The following is a 22,177-nucleotide window of genomic DNA, read 5'->3' as shown; positions in this document are numbered from 1 at the left end:
CCGGGGAACCAGCCGAGGCCAGCCCGAGCCCGTGGGCAAGTCCTCGCCTGTGGCCACCCGAGCTGCTGCTGCTGCTGCTGCTGCTGCTTTTCCTCCCCCTCCTCCCAGCAGCAGCAGCAGCAGCAGTGCACAGAAGTGGCTGCGTTTGGAGGCGCCTCAGAGTACAATCCTCAGTCACTCACTGAACAAACACTTGGGGCCCGGATAGGTCCGTCATGTGGCCCCTGCCCTCTGGGCTCCGTGCAGCTGCTGCAAGGCCTTGACCTGTTTCCCCCACATAGAGAAGGAGCCTGGTGAACCTTGAGCCTCAGATGCACACATGCTGGCGTTGGGTGCTCTGGTGGGAACCTGCTGGGGTCTCGCTGCTTCAGACCCAGGAAGGCAGCAGTTTCACATGGTGCAGCTCCTTCCTCAAACATCTGGTGGACGTGTGGGATGGTCCACTTCAGCCTCCTGCCAGCCCTCTTCCGACTGCTTTCTAGGGTCTTCCTCAGCCTGGGGAGCCCAGCGGTCTCGTTGGGGACTTGGAATGCAGCCCCTGAGGAAAGGTGCTAGGCACAGTCCGTAAGGAGGGCTGGCTGCCTGTCCGGTTGGAGGGACACTGCTGGGTCCTCACCTACTTCCCTCTCTGGCAGGGCTCGTAGATCTGCGGAGGCTGTGACATCTGCCTTGCTCATAGATGCGGCTGGGGACAAATGATGGGACAGCAAGGAGCCATCTAGCTCCCCTGGGACCCCCTGGTGCCATGGCCCTGCAAGCAGAGATGTGGAGCTGAGGCCCTGAAGGACACCAGGACGGTGCAGTGACCGCTTTCCTTTCTGCAGGCTGCAGGCGGGTCAAGATGGAGCTGGAAGAGTGGGCAAGTGGGCTTGGGTTCCTCACGGGTCCTGCCCTGTCCGGGACTTTTATTTATTCCAATTAAATGGATTTTGCAAAATGGGCTTATCTTTTGGAAGGCTGGGCTTGCCCACAGTGCCTCTCACCCCCATGGGAACCGCGGCCAGGAGTGAGCCCCTAGGCAGGCCAGAGGGGTAGGAGCTGGCTGGCACAGGGAGTCAAGGACTCGGGTTGACGTGAAGCTTGAGAGATGCTGGCCAGCAGAGGGCCTGGAGGTGGGCAGAGCTTGGTAAGATGCCCAGGGGTCCAGCCTGGCAGGCTGAGCTTGAGCCTGTGAGATGTGCTGAACTAGAGGCCGCAGGAAGAGGGCACAGTGAGGAGTGGAGAGGGAGGGGGTAGGTCCCACCATTCACCCCCTTAGGTGTCCCCTGCTGGGTGTGCTCCCCGATGCCATCCCTGGCCAAGGATAGTCCCGGGGGGGTGGGTGGGACACCTAGAGGTAGACGCCATTGGCTGACATGAGCCCTGGTGCTCATGGGTGTGCGCTCGGCTCTCACGGGTCTCCTGTTGGCAGCGGAGGGCTTTCCTGGCCCAGCATGGCTGATCCGGCTAGGGGTGCTCGGGACCTCTGCAGGCCGCTCGTGCTGATGCCGGCACCACTGCTGCTGGGTGAAGCCGGGTGGGCAGTCCAGAAAGTGAGTGGATGACCTGGGGGTGGATATCCAAGGGTCACTGCTGCTGTTGTCAGTCTTGGATTCCATCGCCTGCCCCGACTCCATGTGACCAGGACAGACGCAGAACCCTCCTAGGAAGATGGGCCGCGCTGTAGCTCCCAGCGAGGTCACCTCCCAGGAATCTGGCGTTGCTGTGAAGGGCAGTGCAGAGCTTTCATTCACACCTACATTAGCGGGCAGTGGAGGGGAGGATCCTGATGATGGGGGTCCCTCATCTATCAGTGCAAGGCCTCAGGAACAGCTGAGGTTCCCTGGAGCCACTCCTGAGTCCAGTCAGCCCCGTGTGTTTTAAACTTGCTGACTCCCAGTGGATTCAGAGTGTGGCCCCAAGATCCTCTTGCTAGAAGATTGGCCTGTGTCTCCTCCAGCCCGTGTGGTGCTGGGACTGTGGGCCTGGACTCTCTGGATGGCTCTGGGCGTGCTCTGTGACCCAACTCTGATCCCTCACCTCATGTGGCCACTGCTGCACACAACACAGCTCCTGTAAGCACCTCGCAGCACTATGCCCGCAGAGGTTCCTGTTTTATGGTGCCGGTGGAACCCAGTGCCTTTTGCACACTAGGCAAGCACTTGGGACACTGAGCTACACACCCAGCCCCTGCACTTCAAGTTTCGCAAAAACAAAAAAAGAATACTACTTGTAAGTGCCAAGAGAGATGAACTCAAGCCCTGGAGACCGCATGCTGCTGCCCTGGTGGCTGGGAAGCTGACGGTGCTACACATTTCAGGCTAAATGGCAAAGGCTCTGCTGTGCCGCTGTTCACAGTGGAACCCAGGAGGAGGCTTAAAAACTGGTGCCTGGGGCACCCGTGAGACAGTGAGGTGTACAGGTGCCTACGGGAAGCTCTGCTCTAAGCACCAGTCACAAATGCAGCCCTCTAGCCCGAGGCTGCCCACGTAGGGTGCCTGGAAATGTGCTTCTGGCTTCCCTGCAGGTGTAGAGCTGGGCTCGCTGGCCAGGCATGTTCTGGGCGTGGCAGCAACTCTGCCAGGAAACAGTAATGTGCACAGCTGGGAACTGTTTCCACCATGGTCCTGTGCTGACTTCCTCGGTCCATCCAAAGGTTCTGTTCTGGCAGAGAATCTTGAATGTCCACCGAGTCCAACTTCCTTTTCCCCAGTGAAGAGCCGCCAGGCCCTCGGCTTATCTGACCCTCTTTGTGTCCACAGCTGGACTGGCCTGACCCCCCTTCTTCCAGCCTCGCCTCTGCACATCCTGCCGACACTGCCGAGCACCCTACGGTGAGCCATCAGCACCCTTCACAGCTGCTGCCAGTCAGGAGAGTCACTGAGCCTATCCTTCCCTTGATTCCAGACACCAGGCTTCCTTTTCCCCTGTGGGTGCCGGAGCCCCCGAGTCCAGTCCTCCGAAGCCTTCACACAGGGTTCTCACTCTGGATCTTGGCTTATGTTCTGCTCCCCATCTGTCCCGTGCTCCGACTCAGAATCCAATCGGGACTTGCAGGGTGGCTGCCACCACCTCATGAAGCCTGCTCATCTCTGGCATCTCTCGCTTTGAACTCGTTCTGCAGGGAAGAGGAGCCAGTGTAGTCTGTGCCCCTGGACCCTTGCCCACTCCAAGCGCAGATTAGAGCCCTGCCAACAGTCTGCATGGAGCCGAGTCGTGCTCTCAGGGTCGTGGCCGTCTCCGTGCCTTAGTGCACCCTGCCGTTCCCATCTGAGTGTCATTCTTCTCGTGTCATGGCCTCTTCAGCGCATTCCTTCTCCACTTTGAGAGGTGGGTGAGAGCCCGCAGCTGGATGCCTGCCCGCGGGGCTGGCCTCTTCTGCACAGGGTGCTCCTGTCCAAGAGGTCCGTTGTCCCCAGATGCTCTAGAGTACCAATGAAGTGGAAGCCCTGATGTGGGACACGTTCAAGATCCTGGCGCCTGTTCTGGGGATAGACCTGGGGACAAAGCAGTGTTCTTCCCGTTTCTCATTGCCACCCAGAGTTCTGCAGTGAGACACTTGCTGCTGCTTCTCGCACTGGAAGTTCCACTGTGCTGGTGTAAAGAGGTTTGGCAGAAGTTAGCCGAGGTGATTCCATAAAAAGGCAAATTAGCTAGGAATCCAGGTGTGGTGGTGCACAGTTGTAATCCCAGCATTCTGGGAGGCTGAGGCACGAAGTTTGCCAGTTCGAGCCCATCCTGGACAACTTAGGGAGACCTTGACTCAAAAATAACAGGGCCAGGGATGTAGCTTAGGGTGAATGCCCTGGGTTCTGCCCCCAGGACTGCAAAACAAAAACTAGGAAACAAAAGGTTTTCATTACTGTCTTTTCCCATTATTTCTAAGGTCCACAGCGTCTCCTAGGTGAGAGCCAGTGGCATCCTCCTGAGCGCCCTAGCAGACTCGGCCCCACTTGCTCCCGCTGGCCCAGACAACTCGGTTCTCAGAATAAGGTTCAGATGGGCCAACGGGAGCAGGAAGCATGGAAGCTTTGATTAGCGAGACTTAAATGTTAACAGCAAAACCACAAATGATGAAGTCTTATCAACCCCAAACTCTGAGATGAAGTACATGTAAACTGAGGACATCGTTAGAGACAGGGAGTTTGGCGCTTTCAGCAGGCTGACTTCCCAATTTCAGTGAGGACTGATACTCTTTTTTTTTAGACAGGGTCTCACGTAGCCCACGCTGACCCTGAATTTACAGGAGTCCCCTGGCCTCAGCCTCTAGAGTGTTGGGATCACATGTTGGTGTGCACCACCATGCCTGGCTATGTTTGAAAATAAGACCCATTAATTTGAACAGCCAAGAAAAAAATTGCCATTTATTAAGATTCAACAAAGCGTTGTACTTTTAAAAGCAACTTTCGGTGCATGTTCTTCAACAATCACATTCTATGAAGAAAAACATTAAGAGCCACAAATTTGTTTTTTAATCTCAGAGACATCTTAAATTCAAATAAAAGGTCAAAACAAACAAACAAACAAAAAAAACCCAAAAAGTGAAAACAACAGATTCTTCTATCCCCAATTTTAAAACATCAGGAATTTTTCTACAACTCAGTGCTAAACGGCAGCATGGCAAGCTGTATGTCTGGGTGCGTGCACACGCACACGCCGCTGATGTAGACTCAGGTGCGTGTAATCAGATACACAGTGCACGTAATGGCAATGAGATGCGATCACTCTGAGGAAGGTTTGTTAGCTAAATACACTACGGACTTGAGAAAAACGTCTTGAACCCAGTTTGTGCATAGTTCATGATCCTCTATAAAACCAGCTTTTGTGGATCTGCAATCTTGCAGGACTTTTCTTTCTTTCTTGTTTTTGTTTTGATAAAACCATTAAAAAGCTAATTAAAAAAAACGTAATGCACAAGTTTCCTGATCAAGCAGGCAGGGAGCACAATGTTCATATATATTTTTAAAACATACTTGAGGGTATGTTATTCCATTGTCTTTCGTCCTTGCAAAACAAAACATTGATCATTTTAAAACATAAAGCAATTTTTAATATATAAAGCACTCTTCAAACATCTATTTCTTTTGAGTCCATTATTTGGTAAATATGTAACTGCTACACATTAGAGATTAGGTATTTTTCTTCTTTGGTTTTTTTTTTTTTATCTTTTTTTTTTTTTTTTTTTTTTTTTTTTTTTTTTTAAGTTTTGTTTTTTAGTAACATCTTCAGTGCTAGGAGTTGGGCTTAAAAATACATGAAATGGTGTGGAGCTGCCCTCGGGAGCCCTGGCTTTCCTGAGAGCGCATCCGGCATGTGCAAGACAGTGACCACAACGCCTCGTCACTGTGACGAAGGGGTGACAACAATCGACAGAGTCCACAACGATGGCCGAAGGGGGACAGTGCTGTCCGATCCCAGAGCTCTGAAGTAGCGCAACTGCATTCTGAAAATAGGTTTCTTTACGGCGGAAGTCTTTTTTTTTTTTTTTTTAATTCCTTTTAAATTTTTTTTTTTAATTTTAAAGTCTAAAGGAGAAAAAAAAGGTCTGTAAACAGGTGGGAGCCAAAACAGGCTCCTCCAAAAGCAGTCACAACCCATGTCCAAGTGCTTGCTTCCGCCCAGCCCTCTGGCGGAGCCATCCATTCTTTACAAGTATCTATGGCCACAGTTCAGCAAGTTTTTTTCTCTTTAACTTTATATCCCAAATGGAAAAATGGTGCAATACTCTGGTAATAATTTTCTTGCATTAGTCCACAATAAAAAGCTGCTAAAGGTAGATATACATATTATTTCTCCAGAGATATACACTGTAATTTTAAACGCAATTAACAGAGTCCTTGAGTAAACATTTACACATGAATTGTCACCAGCCCTGTCCTGTGAATTCGCTTTAATGTTTAGGATTAGCTAAAGGAAGGGCAGGGACACCTCAGTGCAAAGTTAGAAGCTAATAATAACAAACTAAAAAAAAAAAAAAAAAAAAAAAAAAAAAAAAAAGCATATACTGAGTAAAAGGGAAAACCCACAGTTAAATCTCACACACACACAGGAAGCGTGCACCATGCAGGAGCACACACGCACACGCACACTTGCATACTGCTGCACACACACATAGGCTATGAACTTAGAAATTTTCCCTAGAGCCTGTTTCTGTGTACTGATGTCAACCTGGAAGTGTAGAATTAGACTTAGAAAGTGTTCACATTTCATTATTGGCCTGCTGGATTCAAGTATTTGCATGTTTGATATGTCTTTTTTTTTTTTTTTTTTTTTTTTTTTTTTTTTACTTTTAAAAAATATTTTTTTGGGATTAAAAAATGACATGAAAAAGTAATGAAATAAGGGTAATGTGCATAGGCGGCTCTGGGGGACAGAGCGATGGCGGAGGCGCCCGCTCAGCTCTGCCGGTGCTCCGTGCCCCGCCACCTCTGGTAATGTGCATAATCGTCACAGGCTCACTTTAAATAGGCTTCACGTTCCCCCCCCCTCGCCCGCGATAAAATAACCCTTTCCAGCCCACAATCTGAAAAGTGCCCTTCATGATAGAACTATTCTAAGCAGCTTTTATACTTAAAAACTCAGAACGACAACACACCATACAAATGTAAGACAACACAAAATAAAAAGCTGTGAGGAACATCCTGTCGTTAGCATGTGACACTGACCAAATGCAGCCTGCACTGTTTCGGGAACAGTTCACAAGGGCCACAGTGAAGGTTCGTCTTCAAAACTGGACAGAGGTACTCAAAAGGGCCGCAGGCTGCGCCGGGCCTCGGAACGGAACGAAGGCCGGTGCTCCTCCTCGCCCGAGGGGTGCCTGTGGCCCTAGATGGACTCCCCGCTGAGCAGGTCCCCTGGCAGCAGTGTGTTCAGCGGGGTGGGGCTGCCGATCAGCCTGCCATCGTCGGTGCTGGGTGGGCCCCACAGGCTGCTCGAGTACTGGGGTCCCCCACCCCAGAGCAGCTCGCTGCTCCCCTTGCTACCCAGGCATGGGGCACCCCAGTGGGTGGCATCGCTTCGCACCAGGCCATGGGTGCTGCCTGAGGTACCCAGCCGTGGTTGGCTGCTCCCGCTGCTCGACTGCCAGCTGGAAGTGGGTGGCAGGGCTTGGCCTTGGGCCAGGAACCGGTTCACTTCTTCTTCACCTGCAAACTCGGCCAAGATGGTAGTGTTTCCCAGCACACACCTGCAAAGCAAGAAGTCACTGAGTCCTGAGGCTGAGCCACTGGGAAAGGCGCAACCCAAGGACTTCCAGCCGCAGGCCACCTAGACCCAACCCAGATTATGAATATTCTCCACACTTTTCTGAGACAGGGTTTCACTATGCAGTTCAGGCTGGACTTGAACTTACTATGTAGTGCAGACTGGCCTCGAATTTGTGACGACCCTCCTGCCTCAGCCTCCTGAGTGCTGGGATTGCAGGTGTGCCACCCTGTCTGGCCCCGCCTCAGCATGGGTGTACAGATGGAAGCAGAACCCCCCCCGCCACACGCGGGCCAGTCAGCTCACTGAATTAGGAAGGACTCATTTCTAGGCCCCACTCCTCAGGTCACTCTAGGCGTACTCTCTGTGGGAGCACCCTTCAGAGAGGCGGAGGGGCTAGCTGAGGAGTGCGCTTTTCCAGGGCAGAGGGTGCTTGCTTTCTGTCACTGGCCTGGCAGGTGCTCTCTGGGGAGGTTTTTCTCATAGTGGACGTAGACACGGCAACTTAGCAGCTGCAGCAGTCAGCTCACCGAGACACTCGTGCTGGCCTGGATGGTGCCACCCTAAACCCGTCCTGAAGCCCTAACCCAGTGTTGCTGAGTGTGACTGACCATGCCTGGAGACAGGGTCTTTAGAGAAGCGATGAAGTTAACTGAGGTCACATGGGCGGCCCTAATGTAACTTGACTGGCACCCTTGTATGAGGGGGTCAGGACGTAGACTCACTCAGAGGGACGGCCATGTCGAGGCAGAGCACAGGACAGCTGTCTATAAGCCAGGAAGTGGCCTCAGAAGGAATGAACCTTCCTGACACCCTAATCCCAGGCTTCCAGCTTCCAGAACTGTGAGAAGACCAATTTCTGGGTTGGGCATTATGGTACACGCCTGTAATCCCAGCACTCTACAGGCTGAGGCAGGAGGATTTCTGTGAGTCTAATGCTAGCCTGGGCTGCATAGTGAGTTTAATGCCAGCCTAAACTACAAAATGAGACCCTGTCTCAAAAATCAAACCAAGTCACGCCACGCCAAACCAAACGAGCCCAATTTTTGCCATTTATTTAAGACATAGTCCTGGAGCACTGCACGGGCAGCCCCAAAGCACTAGTACAGCTCTGGGACATTGATGCTATTTGGCTGTAGGGGGCGCTGAGGAGAAACATACATGTGCAGAGATTTCTGGGCCTTGGCGGCTTCCTCCTTGGAGCTGTAGCGGACTACGGCGTTGCCTTGGGTCAGGTTCAGGTGGAATGTGATGAGAGGCCCGTGCTGCAGACACAGCGTTCGCAGGGTGGAACCATCAATCTGATGGAGGAAGCACAGGGCACCCATGTTTCCCTCCAAGCTCATCTACAACATTCCCCCAAACCAGTATCCAAACTGGATCCACTAAACACTAAGAAAATATCTTTCTTTAAAATGGCTTCCTAACAGACAGCTTCAGGGTACTAACGTCTGATACTACCGTGACCAGAGACACACCCAAAATGGTGGCTACATTTCCTGAGTTAAAGTAATCAAAGCAGGAGAAAAATTCCATTTTGGTTCTGCTCTCTTCTCACCAGAGCACATCCTGTAGAGCCTGAGGCTTGCCAAAGGCACCACAGCCAGGCAGGGGACATGCCCAGGCCTAGGAAAGGTGACTACTGGCTGGCTACACAGTCTAGTTGGCCAAATCACTCTTAAGTGGGTATACAGTGCTTCCTTGGTTCACAAACTCAATTCTCTCCTTGATTCTGGTTGCAAACCAAACTGGATGAGAACCAAATCAAACTTTCCCATAAGGTCAACATTGATCCTAACCATTAAATTTGATTCAGTTCTCATCCAACTTAGTTTGCAACCAGAACTGCAGAAAGAATCAAGTTCATGAACTGAGGCATCACTGTAGGTTTCAGCTAAGCAGCTCTGTTACAAAGGTATACTTTTCAGCCCCTGAAGGGTAAGTAAAGCGGGGGACATGGTAAGAAGGAGCCCCCTGGCTGTGTCTGCCTGCTTCAGCCTGGGCAGCTCTGGCATGCACATGCTTTCCTGCACTTGCCTGTGTTGCCCCAGACTCTGAAAGAGGGTGCCTGCCATATACAGTAGTCTGTGCCAGGGATAAGGGGTCTCAGTGCCCCAGGGCACCCTCAGCTTTCCTCCTGCCAGCTGGTGCCCGTACCTGGGGTGTGAGGTTGCGAAGAACGAGCCAGCTGCTAGTTCTTCCTGAGGTGTCAGTGCTCCAAGCAGAACCTGCACGACAAGCCCAGGGGACAAGAGCTCAGTTGACGAGCCACACAGCAGTCAGGTGGTGTGGCCCTCTTCCCAGTTTCTAATCTTACCTAACATACACAGCAGGCTCTAAGCTTTTCAAACCTGTGGTAGCTCTGATAAACCCGAATCTCATGATCCCTGCTGCCCCTGCCCACAGCAATCCTGGCTTCCTCCATGCTCCCACCAGCCCAGAAGGCCCAGGCCTTCCCGTCTGTGCTGTGGGACAGATGAGGATCACCTGGGGAGCTCTGTTTTCCATCCTGTCCCACCCTGAACCCACCCTGACAGTCAACAGGCTAACATTCTGCTTGTTAACGAGATGAAGCAAAACCACAAGGGCTGCTCTTAAAGATTGAAAAGGTTATTTTCAAATGCTCTGCAGCTGACTGAAAGGTCCAGTTTTTCAACTAGCAACTTTTCTCCCAGCCCTCAGGCTTCAACACTCCACTGGGCTTGATTTACTTTTGGTCCGGAAAGTCTACGTGTCAATGAGGTCTTGTGGGGAAGCACACACAAGGGGGAGAAGCCAAGACCCCAGTGCTGGCTGATGGGAGTGGGTAATCAGGCCTCTCTGAGGGTCCTGTATGCGGAGGCAGCACGAGAGGATTGCCATGGGGGCTGCCTAGAACCGTCTAGTCCAGTCCCAGCCTCCGTGAACTCACACTAGGCTTGGTACTCTACTCAACGCCCCGTCAAGTCGGGTGGCCAAAGAGGATGATAAGCACATCTCCTAAGTGATGAGCACAGCAGTTCTGGGTACCCCTGTGCCCATCAAAGGAGGAGGAGAGCTTACCGGAGGAGTAGGAGCTGGTCCAGCCGAGGGGGCTGGCACCCCAGGTGGAGGAAGGCTTGGGATTGGCTAACCCTGGTGGGGGCCTGGTGGGTGCAGTAGTGTTTCTGGGCACCTTCCACAGCTCGTGAGACAGAGAGGCTTGTGTGTGGGAGGCTGGGCCAGAGGACCATGTCGATTTAATGTCTGACAGTTTACCTAGAAGGCAGAGAAAAACATGAATTCTGTTGACAAAGAAGAGAAGCGAGTGCTTGGTTTGGTGAGCCAGTAGAGCATTCTCTGGTACTCGCAGCCTGGGAGAAAAAAAAAGAAGCGCCAATAAGATGCCTCAAAGTAAGGCCCACGGATATGGTCTATTTTTGCTGACTTTCTTTTGAGATGAGGCTTCCCTATATTGCCCAGGCTAACTGTAAACTCCTGGGCTCCAACAATCCCCCAGCCTAGCCTCCCAAGTTCTGGAACTACAAGCATGTTATCACCACCACACTATGTTCTCTCTCTAATTTCTGCTCAAAGACATAGCCTGCATGTCCAACATAGACCTTGCCAGTGTTTTTGATGCTTCTATCAATTTGCTAACGTTTTCTACACATAAAACAGCATTTTACTTATTTATTTATTTTTTGGTACGGGGGTCGAACTTGGGACCTTGCGCTTGTTAGGCAGGCGGCGGAACCACTCAGCTAAATTCCTGGCTAAAACAGCATATTGGAAGTTTAATGTTGAAGTGAACTTACCAGCATAAAGCATAACAGATGCACATTTTTCTTTCTTTCCTTTTCTTTTTTGGGGGGATGTGGTGGTGATTTTGAGACAGGGTCTAGGTATTTAGCTCAGGCTGGGCTTGAACTCATGATGTAGCCCAGGTTGGCCTCAAACTCACAGGGATCCTCCTGCCTCAGCCCCACTGTGGGATTATAGGCGTGCGCCACCACGCCCAGCTCTTCTTTCCTCTTTCTTCTGCAGTGCTCCCAACAAGAGCACCCTCCTCATCCACCACTGTGATCTCCCACAGCCTCTAGAGATACTCTCCTCCTTTGTGTGTAGGGATGAGTGCACACAGGGTCTGTGCTGGAAGGGGGACACCACAGGTGGCCACACTGTTTTAAAGCTCTTAAAAAACAAAATCAGCAATGACAACCAGCCTTAACCCCTTAGCTACCCAGAGTGAGGCTGCAGTGTGGGAAGGCCTGCACGGTAGAGACAAGGGAGTGTAGGCAGCGTGGTGGCTGTCCGACCTGCTCCTGTGCAACTCTGGACAGCACCCACAGAACAGATGTGGTCCAAGCCTGGCCACCAGAGGGCGAGGACTTCACAGGAAGAAAAACTGATCTTAGAAAAGGTGCCACTGGACAGAAAAACAGAACACCAGGAAAAGCTGCCTTAGACAAAGAGAAGATGGTTTTTAGCTAAATGATCACAGAAATATTAAAAGTTGAAATACACCCCTCTTGTAAATATTAGAAGGAATAAAAATCCATAGCTTGTTTTTCTTTTTTAAATAAGATGCTAAATTATATCAAAGCTGCTTTCTTAGGCTGTGGGTGTAGCTCAGTAATAGAGTGGCTCCTGGCATGTGCTAAGGCCAGGGGTTCAATAAAAAAGAAATAAGGAAAGAAAGAAAAAAAGGGAAAGTAAAGAAAGGAAGAGAAATTCCTGCTTTCTCCTAGGACTCCTATTGAATAGATGCTTAATGCTGCCCTCATAGGGGACTCAGCATGGTTTTAAAAAAACCAAGGTTTGATGGAATACAAATGTATCTGTAAAGAAATTTATAAATGATTTATAAATGTCTATTTACAAATCTGCTACCCAGTTAGTGTATGTGTTCATTTCGCTTTATTTCCTTGTTAAGAATTTCAGATTCACTTTTTTACCAGGATGGCGGCGAAGGCAAAGGAGGAAGCTCCTGCCCCTCCCAAAGCTGAAGCCAAAGCAAAAGCTTTGAAAGCCAAGAAAGCTGTGCCGAAAGGCATCCACAGCCACAAAAAGAAGATCCGCAGTCACCCACCTTCCGCCATCCCAAGGCACTGTGACTCTGGTGGCAGCCCAAATATCCCCAGAAGAGCGCCCCCAGGAGGAACAAGCTTGACCTCTGTACCGTCATCAAGTTCCCCCATGACAGAATCAGCCATGAAGAAGATGGAGGAAAACAACACACTCGTGTTCATTGTGGATGTCAAGGCCAACAAGCATCAGACCAAACAAGCTGTGAAGAAGCTCTATGACATTGATGTGGCCAAGGTCAGTACCCTAACTAGGCCTGATGGAGAGAAGAAGGTTTGTGTTCAACTGGCTCCTCATTATGATGCTTTGGATGTTGCCAACAAAATTGGGATCATCTAAACTGAGTCCAGCTGGCTAATTTTAAATACACATTATTTTCACCATCCATCTATCTATCTATCTATCTATCTATATCTATCTATCTATCTATCTATCTATCTATCTATCTATCTGGAAGAATTTCAGATTCAAATTTCTCTCAAGTTTTCATGACAAACAATTCTCCATTTTCTTCTAACCCTAAAAGAAGTCTTGAATTTGAAGGCCTTGTGTGGTCAGTGGTATATAAGTAGTGGGACAGGGCCCCCTGAGTGCTGGCGACAGCCGACAGGACCACTCTTCAGAGCATATTCCACTGTTTCCTGCCCACGTGTCTCCAATCCCACACCTCTTGTCTGGTGGCCACGGGAGAGAGAAGGACACAGATCCATGCAGGTGAGAGCAAGTGTCAGGTCTGCTCTGCACCTTACACAGCCTCGTGACCCTGAGGAGGAGACATCACTGCTTCCATCTCACATATGATGGTGCAGATGTGCCTAAGGTCCTGTGGTTGGGGGGCCAGGTCTATGCCATGCCCCATTACCACAACGCCGCCCAGTCACAGGGGAGCAAACAGACCAGCAGGAACAGCTGAGGGCCTGCTACAGCTCTGTCTGGGGAAGAAGGGAAGCGTACGCTCCAAGTAAGGAGGCCAGGTGGTACCTGCAGCACTAGGTGCAGGCACGATGCCACTGTAGGAGCTGAAGCAGCAGCAGGCATGAAGTGGCCAGAAGCTGGAGGGCAGCTGGTAGCCTGTGGAGAGGGCTAGGGGGACTGCAGATCCAAGTGTGGACACCAGACGGGGGCTGTAGGCGGGCACACTGAAGGGTGAGGAGCCAAGTACAGGAGGGGCTTCCTAAACTGCCACTACAGCTTGGGGAGAAGAGTCTGCCCTGTGGCCAGCAGCCCCTGCTCTGGGAGAATCACTTCCAGGATACTCAAAACACCAGGTCACAGCATTTAAGCATCAGTGATTTCTCCTTCCAAAATGATAAAAAACTTAAATATAGGACAATCCTCATCTTTTCACAGTTCAAATCATAAAACAACAAATTTCCAAGCTTTTCATTCTAAGTTTTGCCATAAAAACACGAGCACTTGCCTGATCCCTCATCTGCCATCCCTATGTCCCCCACCCCCTTTTCCCCCCTAGTATGGGGGATCAAACTCAGGACCTTGCGCTCGAGAGGCAGGTGCAGCGCCACTGAGCTACATCCCCAGCCCGTCCTTACCTCCACTCTTGAGGAGGTAGCGGTTGACATCCTGGATGGTGGTGTTGATGGTTGGCCCAGTGGGGACACTGCCAGGAGTGACATCGGGGTCATTCTCAGGGTCGATGTTCTGAAGCCCTTTCCATGGAACTCCAGGATGGAACTCTGTTTATGGACACCAAAGTGAGGCTGCAAGCTAGAGAGCCTTCACACTGCTTCATGACATCTAAACATACCTCTTTTCCTCTTTCCTGTCTGTGGAAATTTTTATCATCTGACAATTAAATTCACAGCCACAATTTATAATCTTTCATTAAAACAATCATTCCTTTGGAACAAGCCAGAGCCAGGTATCACAGCTATCACATTAGGGTCTGAATGTTTTTCTGGGACTGCATCAAAGGCCCCTTCCCTATCCGAGCCACCCCTTCTTCTCCTTATGTAGAACTAAGGGGGCCACGGAGCCATGTTTGATGCCAACCATAACCCAAATTGACTTGGCAATGGAGTCCCAATGGAAATGTCAAAGCTGTGAGCTGAATGCTTCTAGAACCCATGGGGCAGATCATGGCTCTTCTCAGGTCTAACCTTGGTCCTAAATGTGAGGCAGGCTCTGGTCCGCCATTGCACGGAAGTACCATGGGGTCTTACCTGGGGGCCAGTTGATGCTGGAACCGTTTGAGATTTTATCACTGTCAGATTTGGCACGTGACCAGCTATGGGGAACAGCTACAGGAGGACTGGCTGGTGACTCACTATTCTGGATTAAATCGTACCGGCCGTAGGAGTCATCAATGGAGGATTTACCTGGAGGCCCAATGCTTAGACCTCCAGGGATAGCACCTAGAGGAGAACAGAAAACAGTAACCAAGTGAACACTCTACTTATGACACTGGGGTCCTGGAGAGTCTTTCCTTCAGGTCTAAGTCCTTTCCCTTTCAGTTACGCAAACTGTCGGACTTGACCTGTCTAGGATTCTCCAAGAACCACTGGCTATTTCAGTTACAAAAGTTCATCCTTGGAGAAGAGAAAGCCTTGAAGAACCATTTTAGTCTGTCAGTTTGGAAATCTTCATATAATTCATATCCATCCCACGGGGAATGACCCACAATAAACCTTTCTGGGGTTGTTGAGTCTCTGGTTAGTTGACACTGGTTGTTGTTTCTGCATCCTTTCCTCCCATGGCCTGCTCCCCTTACTGTGGAAGAACAAACTAGGCATCAGATCTGTAGCCTATGACAATCAGCTCATGTAATGGGTGCTCTCCTGCGTGGGAAAGTGCCCTGAGGTCACATGTGGATTTTTCAGAGTTCTCCCGTGGGAAAACTTTCTTGCCTTTTAAACTGCATCTTGTATCAAGAGGGAACTACATAACTGTTAAATTTCCTGTTTTCCTACGCTGCCGGGATGTTCAAAGCTAATCTGAATGTTTAATAGTGAGATTAAATCCTGTTGTTAGCATTTTTTGCTTTTTCCTTTCTAAGCAATGGCCTTTCAACTTGTGGTATCCTTTGCAGTGGTAGGGATCAGATTTAGGGCTTCACACATATTAGGCAAGTGCTCTACCACTAAGCTACACTGCAGCTCTTTCCATTTTTATTTTATTTTATTTTATTTTTTGAGACAATGTAAGTTTTCCAGACTGGTCTTGAACTGGAGATCCTCTAGCCTCTGGCTACTGAGTAGCTGGGGCTACAGGTATATACTACTACCCCTGTATTTTATCATTATATTGAAAAAAAATTCTTTTTGGAAGACTAATTTTTTTGTTGATGAATACAGATAGAAAAAGTATACAGGTTCTGGCTTATATGCTTTGTTGCTCTGGAACATTTTTGGTAATTTCCGAGTTTGGATGGGTGAAGTTCAAGAAGTTTGGTCCTAAGCCTGACACAGTGGTACAGATCTAAAATCCAGTTCCAGTCACTTGGGAGGTTGAGACAGAAGGGTTGCAAGTTGAAGGCCAACCTGGGCAACTCAGTAAGACCCTGTCTCAAACTAAAATAGTGCAAAAAAAAAAAGGTTTTAGGTGTATAGAGTGGTAGAGCACTCGCCTAGTATGAAGCACTGGGCTCAGTGCCCAGTATTGTGAAAACAGGAAAAGAACTTGGTCCTGACTAGTTGAGATCTTATGCACTCTGGGATGGAATGGAATGTGTGCATGTGTGCGCATGCATGTCTGTGCATGTGGTAATTGAACCCAGGGCCTTCAGGCTGAGCTATACCCTCAGATTTGTTTTTTACTTTGAGACCGGGTCTCACCAAGTCCCTAAAGTTGCTTTGGCTAGGCTCAAAGCTGAAATCCTATTGCTTTAGCTTTCCAGAGCACTGGCACTACAGGCATGCACTGCCTCGGCTGGCTTTTAGAAGGACATATTTTTAGCACTGAATCTGCAGAAATATATAGACTAAGTGTGCTACAGAAAGGGACAGTCATTATGAAAACAGTGATAACCCTCTGTGACTGTGCTGGCCAAGACATACCATGCTTGCTGGGGTTCTGATCCATAGGAGAAGCAGCACTGGACAAGCTGTCCATTGAGTTGGGGTGCGTCCACTGAGGGAGGCGCGACTGGGACTGAGATGGGTCCTTCACTGACAGGCCGCCGGTCACGTCCATGCTGCTGACATTCATGTTTGAGTTCAGTCCAGCTGAAAACAGAGACACTATCAGGACTGGCCTGCCCCTCCTCTTGGCCATCTTGCTCCAGTCTTCCTTCACAGTCAAATACTTTTAACTTTTGGGCCAGGGATTTGGCTCAGTGGTTCCACCACCTGCCTCGCAAGCGCAAGGGCCCGAGTTCGATCCCTGGTACAAAAACAAAAAAACTTTAACTTTTGATTCTGCTGAAAACATATCTGTTTTAAAAAGAACTATTTTTCCTGAAGTAAAGTGAAAATGCTAATGGTCTTCAATTAAATCTAACTCATGGTTCTCCTCTCTTTTATGTTTCAGTGTACATAAACATGGTCCTGAGGTTCTCAATCAGAGTTCATGGAGCGAGTTCAAAGTCCTCAGGGTCCACTGCAGGGATAACCAGATCAAGAAACCTTTCTCAGTGTGCTGCTAATGCACTATCTCTACAGAGCTGGCTGGTCAGGACAATCTGATTCTGCTTCTAGTACACGTATGTTACAGAAGTCTGTCCTAAAAGCGTTAATGACTTACACATCCAACAGCCTTTAATAAACTGACCTACTGGGGAGTGTGGGAGCTGCCCCTGGCCACCAGGTGACAGGGAACTCCTGGAGATCTGCCAAAGATCAGCACGACACTAGGTTGATGAAGAAAGATGACAATGAGGACCATGACAAAAAGGCTGAAGTAGAGTTCCTGATGGGGACACCAGTTAGGCTTAGGTAGACTGCTCTTGGGAGCTACAGCCAACTTGTTAGGAGGTGGGGTGTGGTCAGAAGAGGTGGCTCGCTGGGAGTGTGACCTGGAAGGGTCTTCCTCCCTGGCTTCGCCCTTTGCTCTCTGCTTCCCCATACCATGACATGAACAACTTCTCTTCCCTCAGCCATACTGTCCTGCTCTGGAACCAGCCGACCACATACTGTACACGTGAGCCAACGAAACCTTTCTTCCTTGCAGATCCAGTGCAAGTGTCAGGTACTGTGCCTCAGCAGTGAGAAAGTGACTAAGATAGTAACCTATTTAATAGGTGGGAAAACTGAAGCAAAGAGCAGTCAGGCAAGCTGCAGTTAGCAGTAGGCCAGTCTGTAGGGAGGTGGGACTCAAACGCTGGCACCTAATCAGGTCTTAATCACAAGATGCTTCTGCTTCTTCAACACAGTAATGGATGACACAGTAACAAAGGGACAATACCATTGGGCACTTTTCGCTTCATACTAAAGACGTACGTATTTGTTACACATCATGCTGGATATGCTCACACAATGAGAGTATGTCATACTAGCATTCTTGAGAGAAGTTATCAATTGCTGCCAAGTCTGCTGTTGTTTAACCAGACTTTGCCCTCATTAGAGATGTGTTTTCCTAAACTACTGATTCCTTTGGTCCATTTCTGCAGGCTGACAGCAATCAGCAGAAAAGCCTGAAGGGCTTTCCTAGCTTTTGGTGACATTCCTCCTCTACTGCCTTCAGTTGTACAACCTGTGCCTCCTTGAGCCAGCCTGTGTGACCTGGGGACTCATGTCTCCTAAGATCTGTAGGTTCTGTATGGTGAGTGTGCTCCAGCAGGACAAGTCCTGAGAGAGAGAAAGAGAGAGAGAGAGAGAGAGACAGAGAGAGACAGAGAGTGTGTGTGTAAGAGAGAGAGAGAGGGAGAGAGAAACAGATTAGATTTGGTTGCTGTGCAAGTCCCCTTCTACACTGCTGGTGCTGGGGGTATAGCTGCTACCCTCTAACATATCCCACCCGGCTCGAGCTACTGAGGTACACACGACTGTCCCTCTGATGGAACTGTCTCATGCTGTGCATGGACTGCCAGTGGTTCAGAGCTGCCTGGCAATGACGGCCCCATCTTGAAGGTGCTAAGCAGGACCTGCTTAGTGAGTTGAAATGCTATTGGTAGAACCATTACAGACTTTTCTGTAGCTGAGGGGGAAGGATGGTGGATGATAAAGAGCAGAAGGAAAAAAATAAGCAAATAATAAACAACTTTCAAGATTTAACAATGGAAACGGAAACACTGTGGGAGCATTCACAGGTACTGCTGTAGAAAGACTTTATGCTCAGCCGGGCATGTACATGTAGAACTGGGAAGCCGACACAGGACCACTGGAAGTTTGAGCCCAGACTGGGCAACTTAGTGACAGCCTGTCACAAAAACAAAGCTGGCTGTGGGGCTGCACGCCTGTAATCTCTAAGATTGGGAAGCTTAGGCAGGAGGATTCCAAGTTCAAACCCAGTCTGGACAACTTAATACTTAGCAAGGCCCTATCTCAAGATAGAAGATTGAAACAACAGTGTTGGGGATGTAGTTCAGTGTGAAGGCCCTGGGTTCAATCACCAGTATCATAAAAAAAACCAAAACCAAAACCAACAACAACAAACCCATTTTATACTCAAAGCTTTGCCGGCAGAGTGAAGCCCCTGCTCTGCAGAAGGCAGTCAGCGAGGGTCCTTTAGGAAGAAGCCTCAAGAGGCCTGCTCTCCGGTTTTGTCTGGTACTGCGTCCCACATGGTGTTTTAGTGGCCTGGCTTCTGCCACTGCAGTGCAGCCCTGGTCACCACAGGTGGACTCTGGGAGCCCCCCTACCTGCTGTGGCCTTAAGCCATGGGAAACTCACCAAGAGGGTAAGGAGTGAAGGTATTGGGTGAAGACTGCTGCTCTTTGGTCTGCAGGTCAGGTAGGCCAGGAGCCTGGGGGTGTGGGGGGAAGCTGTCCACAGCCGATTTGCCTGCAGAGGGGTGCAGAGACAGGTGCGGCGGGGGTGGCGGCGGCGGCTGCTTCACGAGCAGGGCCTGGGTCAGCTGGCGCTGGTGCTGCTGGATCTGCTGCTGCAGATTAGTGATTGTGCGCGCAACCTGGAAGGCAGACACACACACATGTACGCACGCACTTTAGCCAGGTGTGAAGGGATGTGCGTAGCTTGTCTACAGTGTTTTCACACTGAGGTGTCCACTGACTGGAGCTAAGCCCCTCTCAAACAGAGACTATCCTAAGACTTCTCAAAGGGGAAGCCTGGCTGGAGAAAAATCAATGACAATCTAACAGTTCATCAGTTAGAATCTCCTCAACCCAGGGAAACTACAGCTAAAGTTGAAAGTCAATCGGGTGACACCTACTTGCTGCTCCTGTTGTCTCATGGGTCCGGAAACATTACGCTGGGCCTGTAACATCTGCTGCTGGATTTGTAAACGTTGGTATGCCTGTTGACAGAAAGAGAAGCTAGAAATTTTTTTTTCTTTTTTTGTACTGGGGATTGAACACCCAGGGAAACTCTACCACTGAGCTATATCCTGAGACCCTTTAATTTTTTCTTTTGAGACAATGTCCAAGTAGGATTTAAACTTGTGACCTTCCTGCCTCAAGTTCCCAACTGCTGCGATTATAGGTGTGTGCCACTATGCTTGACTAAAAACTAGAGTGAGTATTATATGAACGCCATCAACAAATGATTCAACTTTCTTTTTTTTTTTGGTACTGGGGATCGAACTTGGGTCCTTGAGCTTGCAATCAAGCTCTTTCTAAAAAATGCTATAATAAAATATATTAAAGCCTGGCATGGTGGCACATGCCTGTTATCCCAGCATTTGGAAGGCTGAGTCAAGCCAGCCTGGGCTACATAGTGAGTTTAAAACCAGCCTGAACTACCTGGTGAGACTCTGTCTAAAAAAAAAAAAATAAATAAAAAAGTAAAAAAAAACAGAACATTTTGTTATTTATAGATATTAACTATATTAACATATTTTACATGTGGCCTAAGATAATTCCTCTTAATTCAACGTGGACCAGGCCAGAATGGCCAGAAAGTGCAGCAGAATAGTACAGTAAGCACAACAAGTGAACAGTGCAACAAGTATCCCAACACTAACATGTGCTGAAATAACACATATTAAATAGCTTCTAAGGACTTCAAGGCCATGTGATTATCTCAGCCAACATCACAGGGAAATAAAGCTAGAAGAGAAGCTGAACTAAGGATCTGTAGACTCTTCTGTCACATAAACCTGCCAGCAAGGCTGGCTGAAGTGACCACAATATTCTTCTGTACACTGATATGCAAGGTTTGCTTGTATGATTATTTCAAAATATTGGTTGACAGATTTTTTTTTTTGTACCAGGGATCAAACTCAGGACCTCGCGCTTACAAGGCAGGTGGAGGAACCACTAAGCTAAATTCCTGGCCTGACAGAGTTTTTCTTACATGAATTTCTGGAGACATTTTGTCAAGAGGACTTAAAAGATAAGAGATTAACTATTAAAAGTGCCTCGCTGGATGTGGTGGCACACGCCTGTAATCCCAGCACTCGGGATGCTGAGGCAGGAGGATTGCTTTGAGTTCAATGTCAGCCTGGGCCACATAGTACATAGTGAGTTCCGGGCCAGTGTGAATTATGAAAGGAGACCCTGCCTCAAAAAACAAAAAACAAACAAAAAACAAAACAAAAAATCCCAAACAAAAAAAGAAGGTGCCTCGTCTTCAGTGAATCTCTAGGGCCCTAAAACTTAAACATTGGAAAGCAATGAACTTCATTTCTCTCTTTTTTTTTTTTTTGAAAAAATTGTAGAACAGAAAACATTAGGTCAATATTTTCTCGATGTCTTCCACACCACAGCTCAGTAACACCCCTCGGTAACAGAAGGGCCTTCCCTGGATGTGCCTGCAGGAAGCTAGACAGGGCTCTGAGCCTTGTGGTCTCTCAGTATGTGTGCTGTTCCCATAAGCCTCCTTCTCTCCTCCCTGACAGGAACTGAGAACAGCAGTCTGTGCCTGGGGGTGGCACTTGCACTCAGCAAGGCCTCACCACAGAACTGCCAGCACACTGACTCCTTGCTGGATCAGAAAAGATTCCAGGGCCATGTCCTGACCCATGTATAGAGCCTGTGCTCTTCAAAGCAAGGACACATTCAGTGTCCCTAGGATACTTCGCTCTGGCTGTCCCTCACCACTCCCCTGCAACTTACTGAAGAAAAGAGACCCTCCAACTGGCAGAGGTATGCCCAAAACAGTGTAAAGGTGGGCATGAGGATACTCTTAGAAGCCAAGGCTCTATGCCAATGGTTCTGTTTAACGGAGCACCCCGTAACTCCCCTCCTTCCCTGACTCTTGGTCATTTTCTAGGCAACAAGGGTGCTGGATAAGACTTTTTTTTTTGGTACCGGGGATCAAACTCAGGACCTTGCGCTTGTGAGGCAGGTGGCAGAATCACTGAGGTAAATCCCTGGCCCCAAACCTTCTTTTCATTTTTGGTACTGGGGATCAAATTTGGGACCTTGTGCTTGCAAGGTAGGTGGTAGAACCACTGAGCTATAGATAAGACTTTAAAATAAATGAGATGCATACCCTTAAAGAATGGAATAAGCTGGGTGTGGTGGTGCATGCCTGTAATCTCAATACCTGGGAGGCTGAGGCAGGAGGCTGGCTGTAAGTTTGGGGCCAGCCTGAATTTCATGAGACCTTCTCTCATTAAACACCAAAAAAAAACCCCTTAAATGAAATAATATTCTTTTTTTCGGGGGGTACTGAGTCAAACTCAGGACCTTGTACTTGTGAGGCAGCCACGGTACCACTGAGCTAAATCCTGGCTTCTTGAAATAATATTCTTAGCCCTTTAGTGTATGTAAATTCAGGCCAGGCTTGGTGGTGCACGCTTGTAATTCCAGCACTCGGGAGGCTGAGGCAGAAGGAGCACTATGAGTTCAAGGCCAGGCGGGAATACATAATGGGTCTCTGTCTCAAAAAAAAAAAAAAAAAAAAAAAAAAAAAAAGAGGAGGGGGGGCGAGCT

The 22,177-nt window shown here is 49.0% G+C and overlaps 2 protein-coding genes and 1 pseudogene across 6 annotated transcripts in view; 2 read left to right on the top strand and 1 right to left on the bottom strand.

Annotated features, from left to right (window-relative positions):
• The window catches only part of Tmc6 (transmembrane channel like 6), a 14,654-nt gene extending 10,949 nt beyond the window's left edge, over positions 1-3,705 (top strand). The window contains exons 20-22 of the mRNA XM_033767429.1: positions 636-2,635; positions 2,742-2,813; positions 3,104-3,705. Coding sequence (XP_033623320.1) covers positions 636-699 — 64 coding nt within the window. The 3' untranslated portion in view covers positions 700-2,635; positions 2,742-2,813; positions 3,104-3,705. The remainder of the gene's footprint in view (positions 1-635; positions 2,636-2,741; positions 2,814-3,103) is intronic.
• Positions 3,706-6,256: 2,551 nt separating this feature from the next.
• Tnrc6c (trinucleotide repeat containing adaptor 6C) overlaps positions 6,257-22,177 on the bottom strand; it is a 78,343-nt gene continuing 62,422 nt past the window's right edge. For 4 of the 5 annotated variants that reach the window (XM_010618484.3, XM_010618485.3, XM_033767524.1 and 1 more), the window contains 9 exons: positions 19,513-19,596; positions 19,014-19,251; positions 16,242-16,409; positions 14,409-14,600; positions 13,779-13,922; positions 10,225-10,419; positions 9,340-9,410; positions 8,344-8,483; positions 6,257-7,165 (listed from right to left, as the gene is read on the bottom strand). In XM_010618484.3, coding sequence (XP_010616786.1) covers positions 6,805-7,165; positions 8,344-8,483; positions 9,340-9,410; positions 10,225-10,419; positions 13,779-13,922; positions 14,409-14,600; positions 16,242-16,409; positions 19,014-19,251; positions 19,513-19,596 — 1,593 coding nt within the window. In that variant the 3' untranslated portion in view covers positions 6,257-6,804. Of the gene's footprint in view, positions 7,166-8,343; positions 8,484-9,339; positions 9,411-10,224; positions 10,420-13,778; positions 13,923-14,408; positions 14,601-14,873; positions 14,956-16,241; positions 16,410-19,013; positions 19,252-19,512; positions 19,597-22,177 lie in introns of those variants that run through there. The other variant, XM_010618487.2, reaches the window with a different exon arrangement.
• On the top strand, positions 12,052-12,593 carry LOC104858346 (annotated as a pseudogene).

Source organism: Fukomys damarensis, unplaced genomic scaffold (assembly GCF_012274545.1).
Source record: "Fukomys damarensis isolate Sample0158 unplaced genomic scaffold, DMR_v1.0_HiC HiC_scaffold_23, whole genome shotgun sequence".
NCBI classification, from domain to species: Eukaryota; Metazoa; Chordata; class Mammalia; order Rodentia; family Bathyergidae; genus Fukomys; species Fukomys damarensis.
The sequence above is the reverse complement of the archived record's forward strand: the minus strand, read 5'-3'. Positions and strand labels throughout refer to the sequence as shown.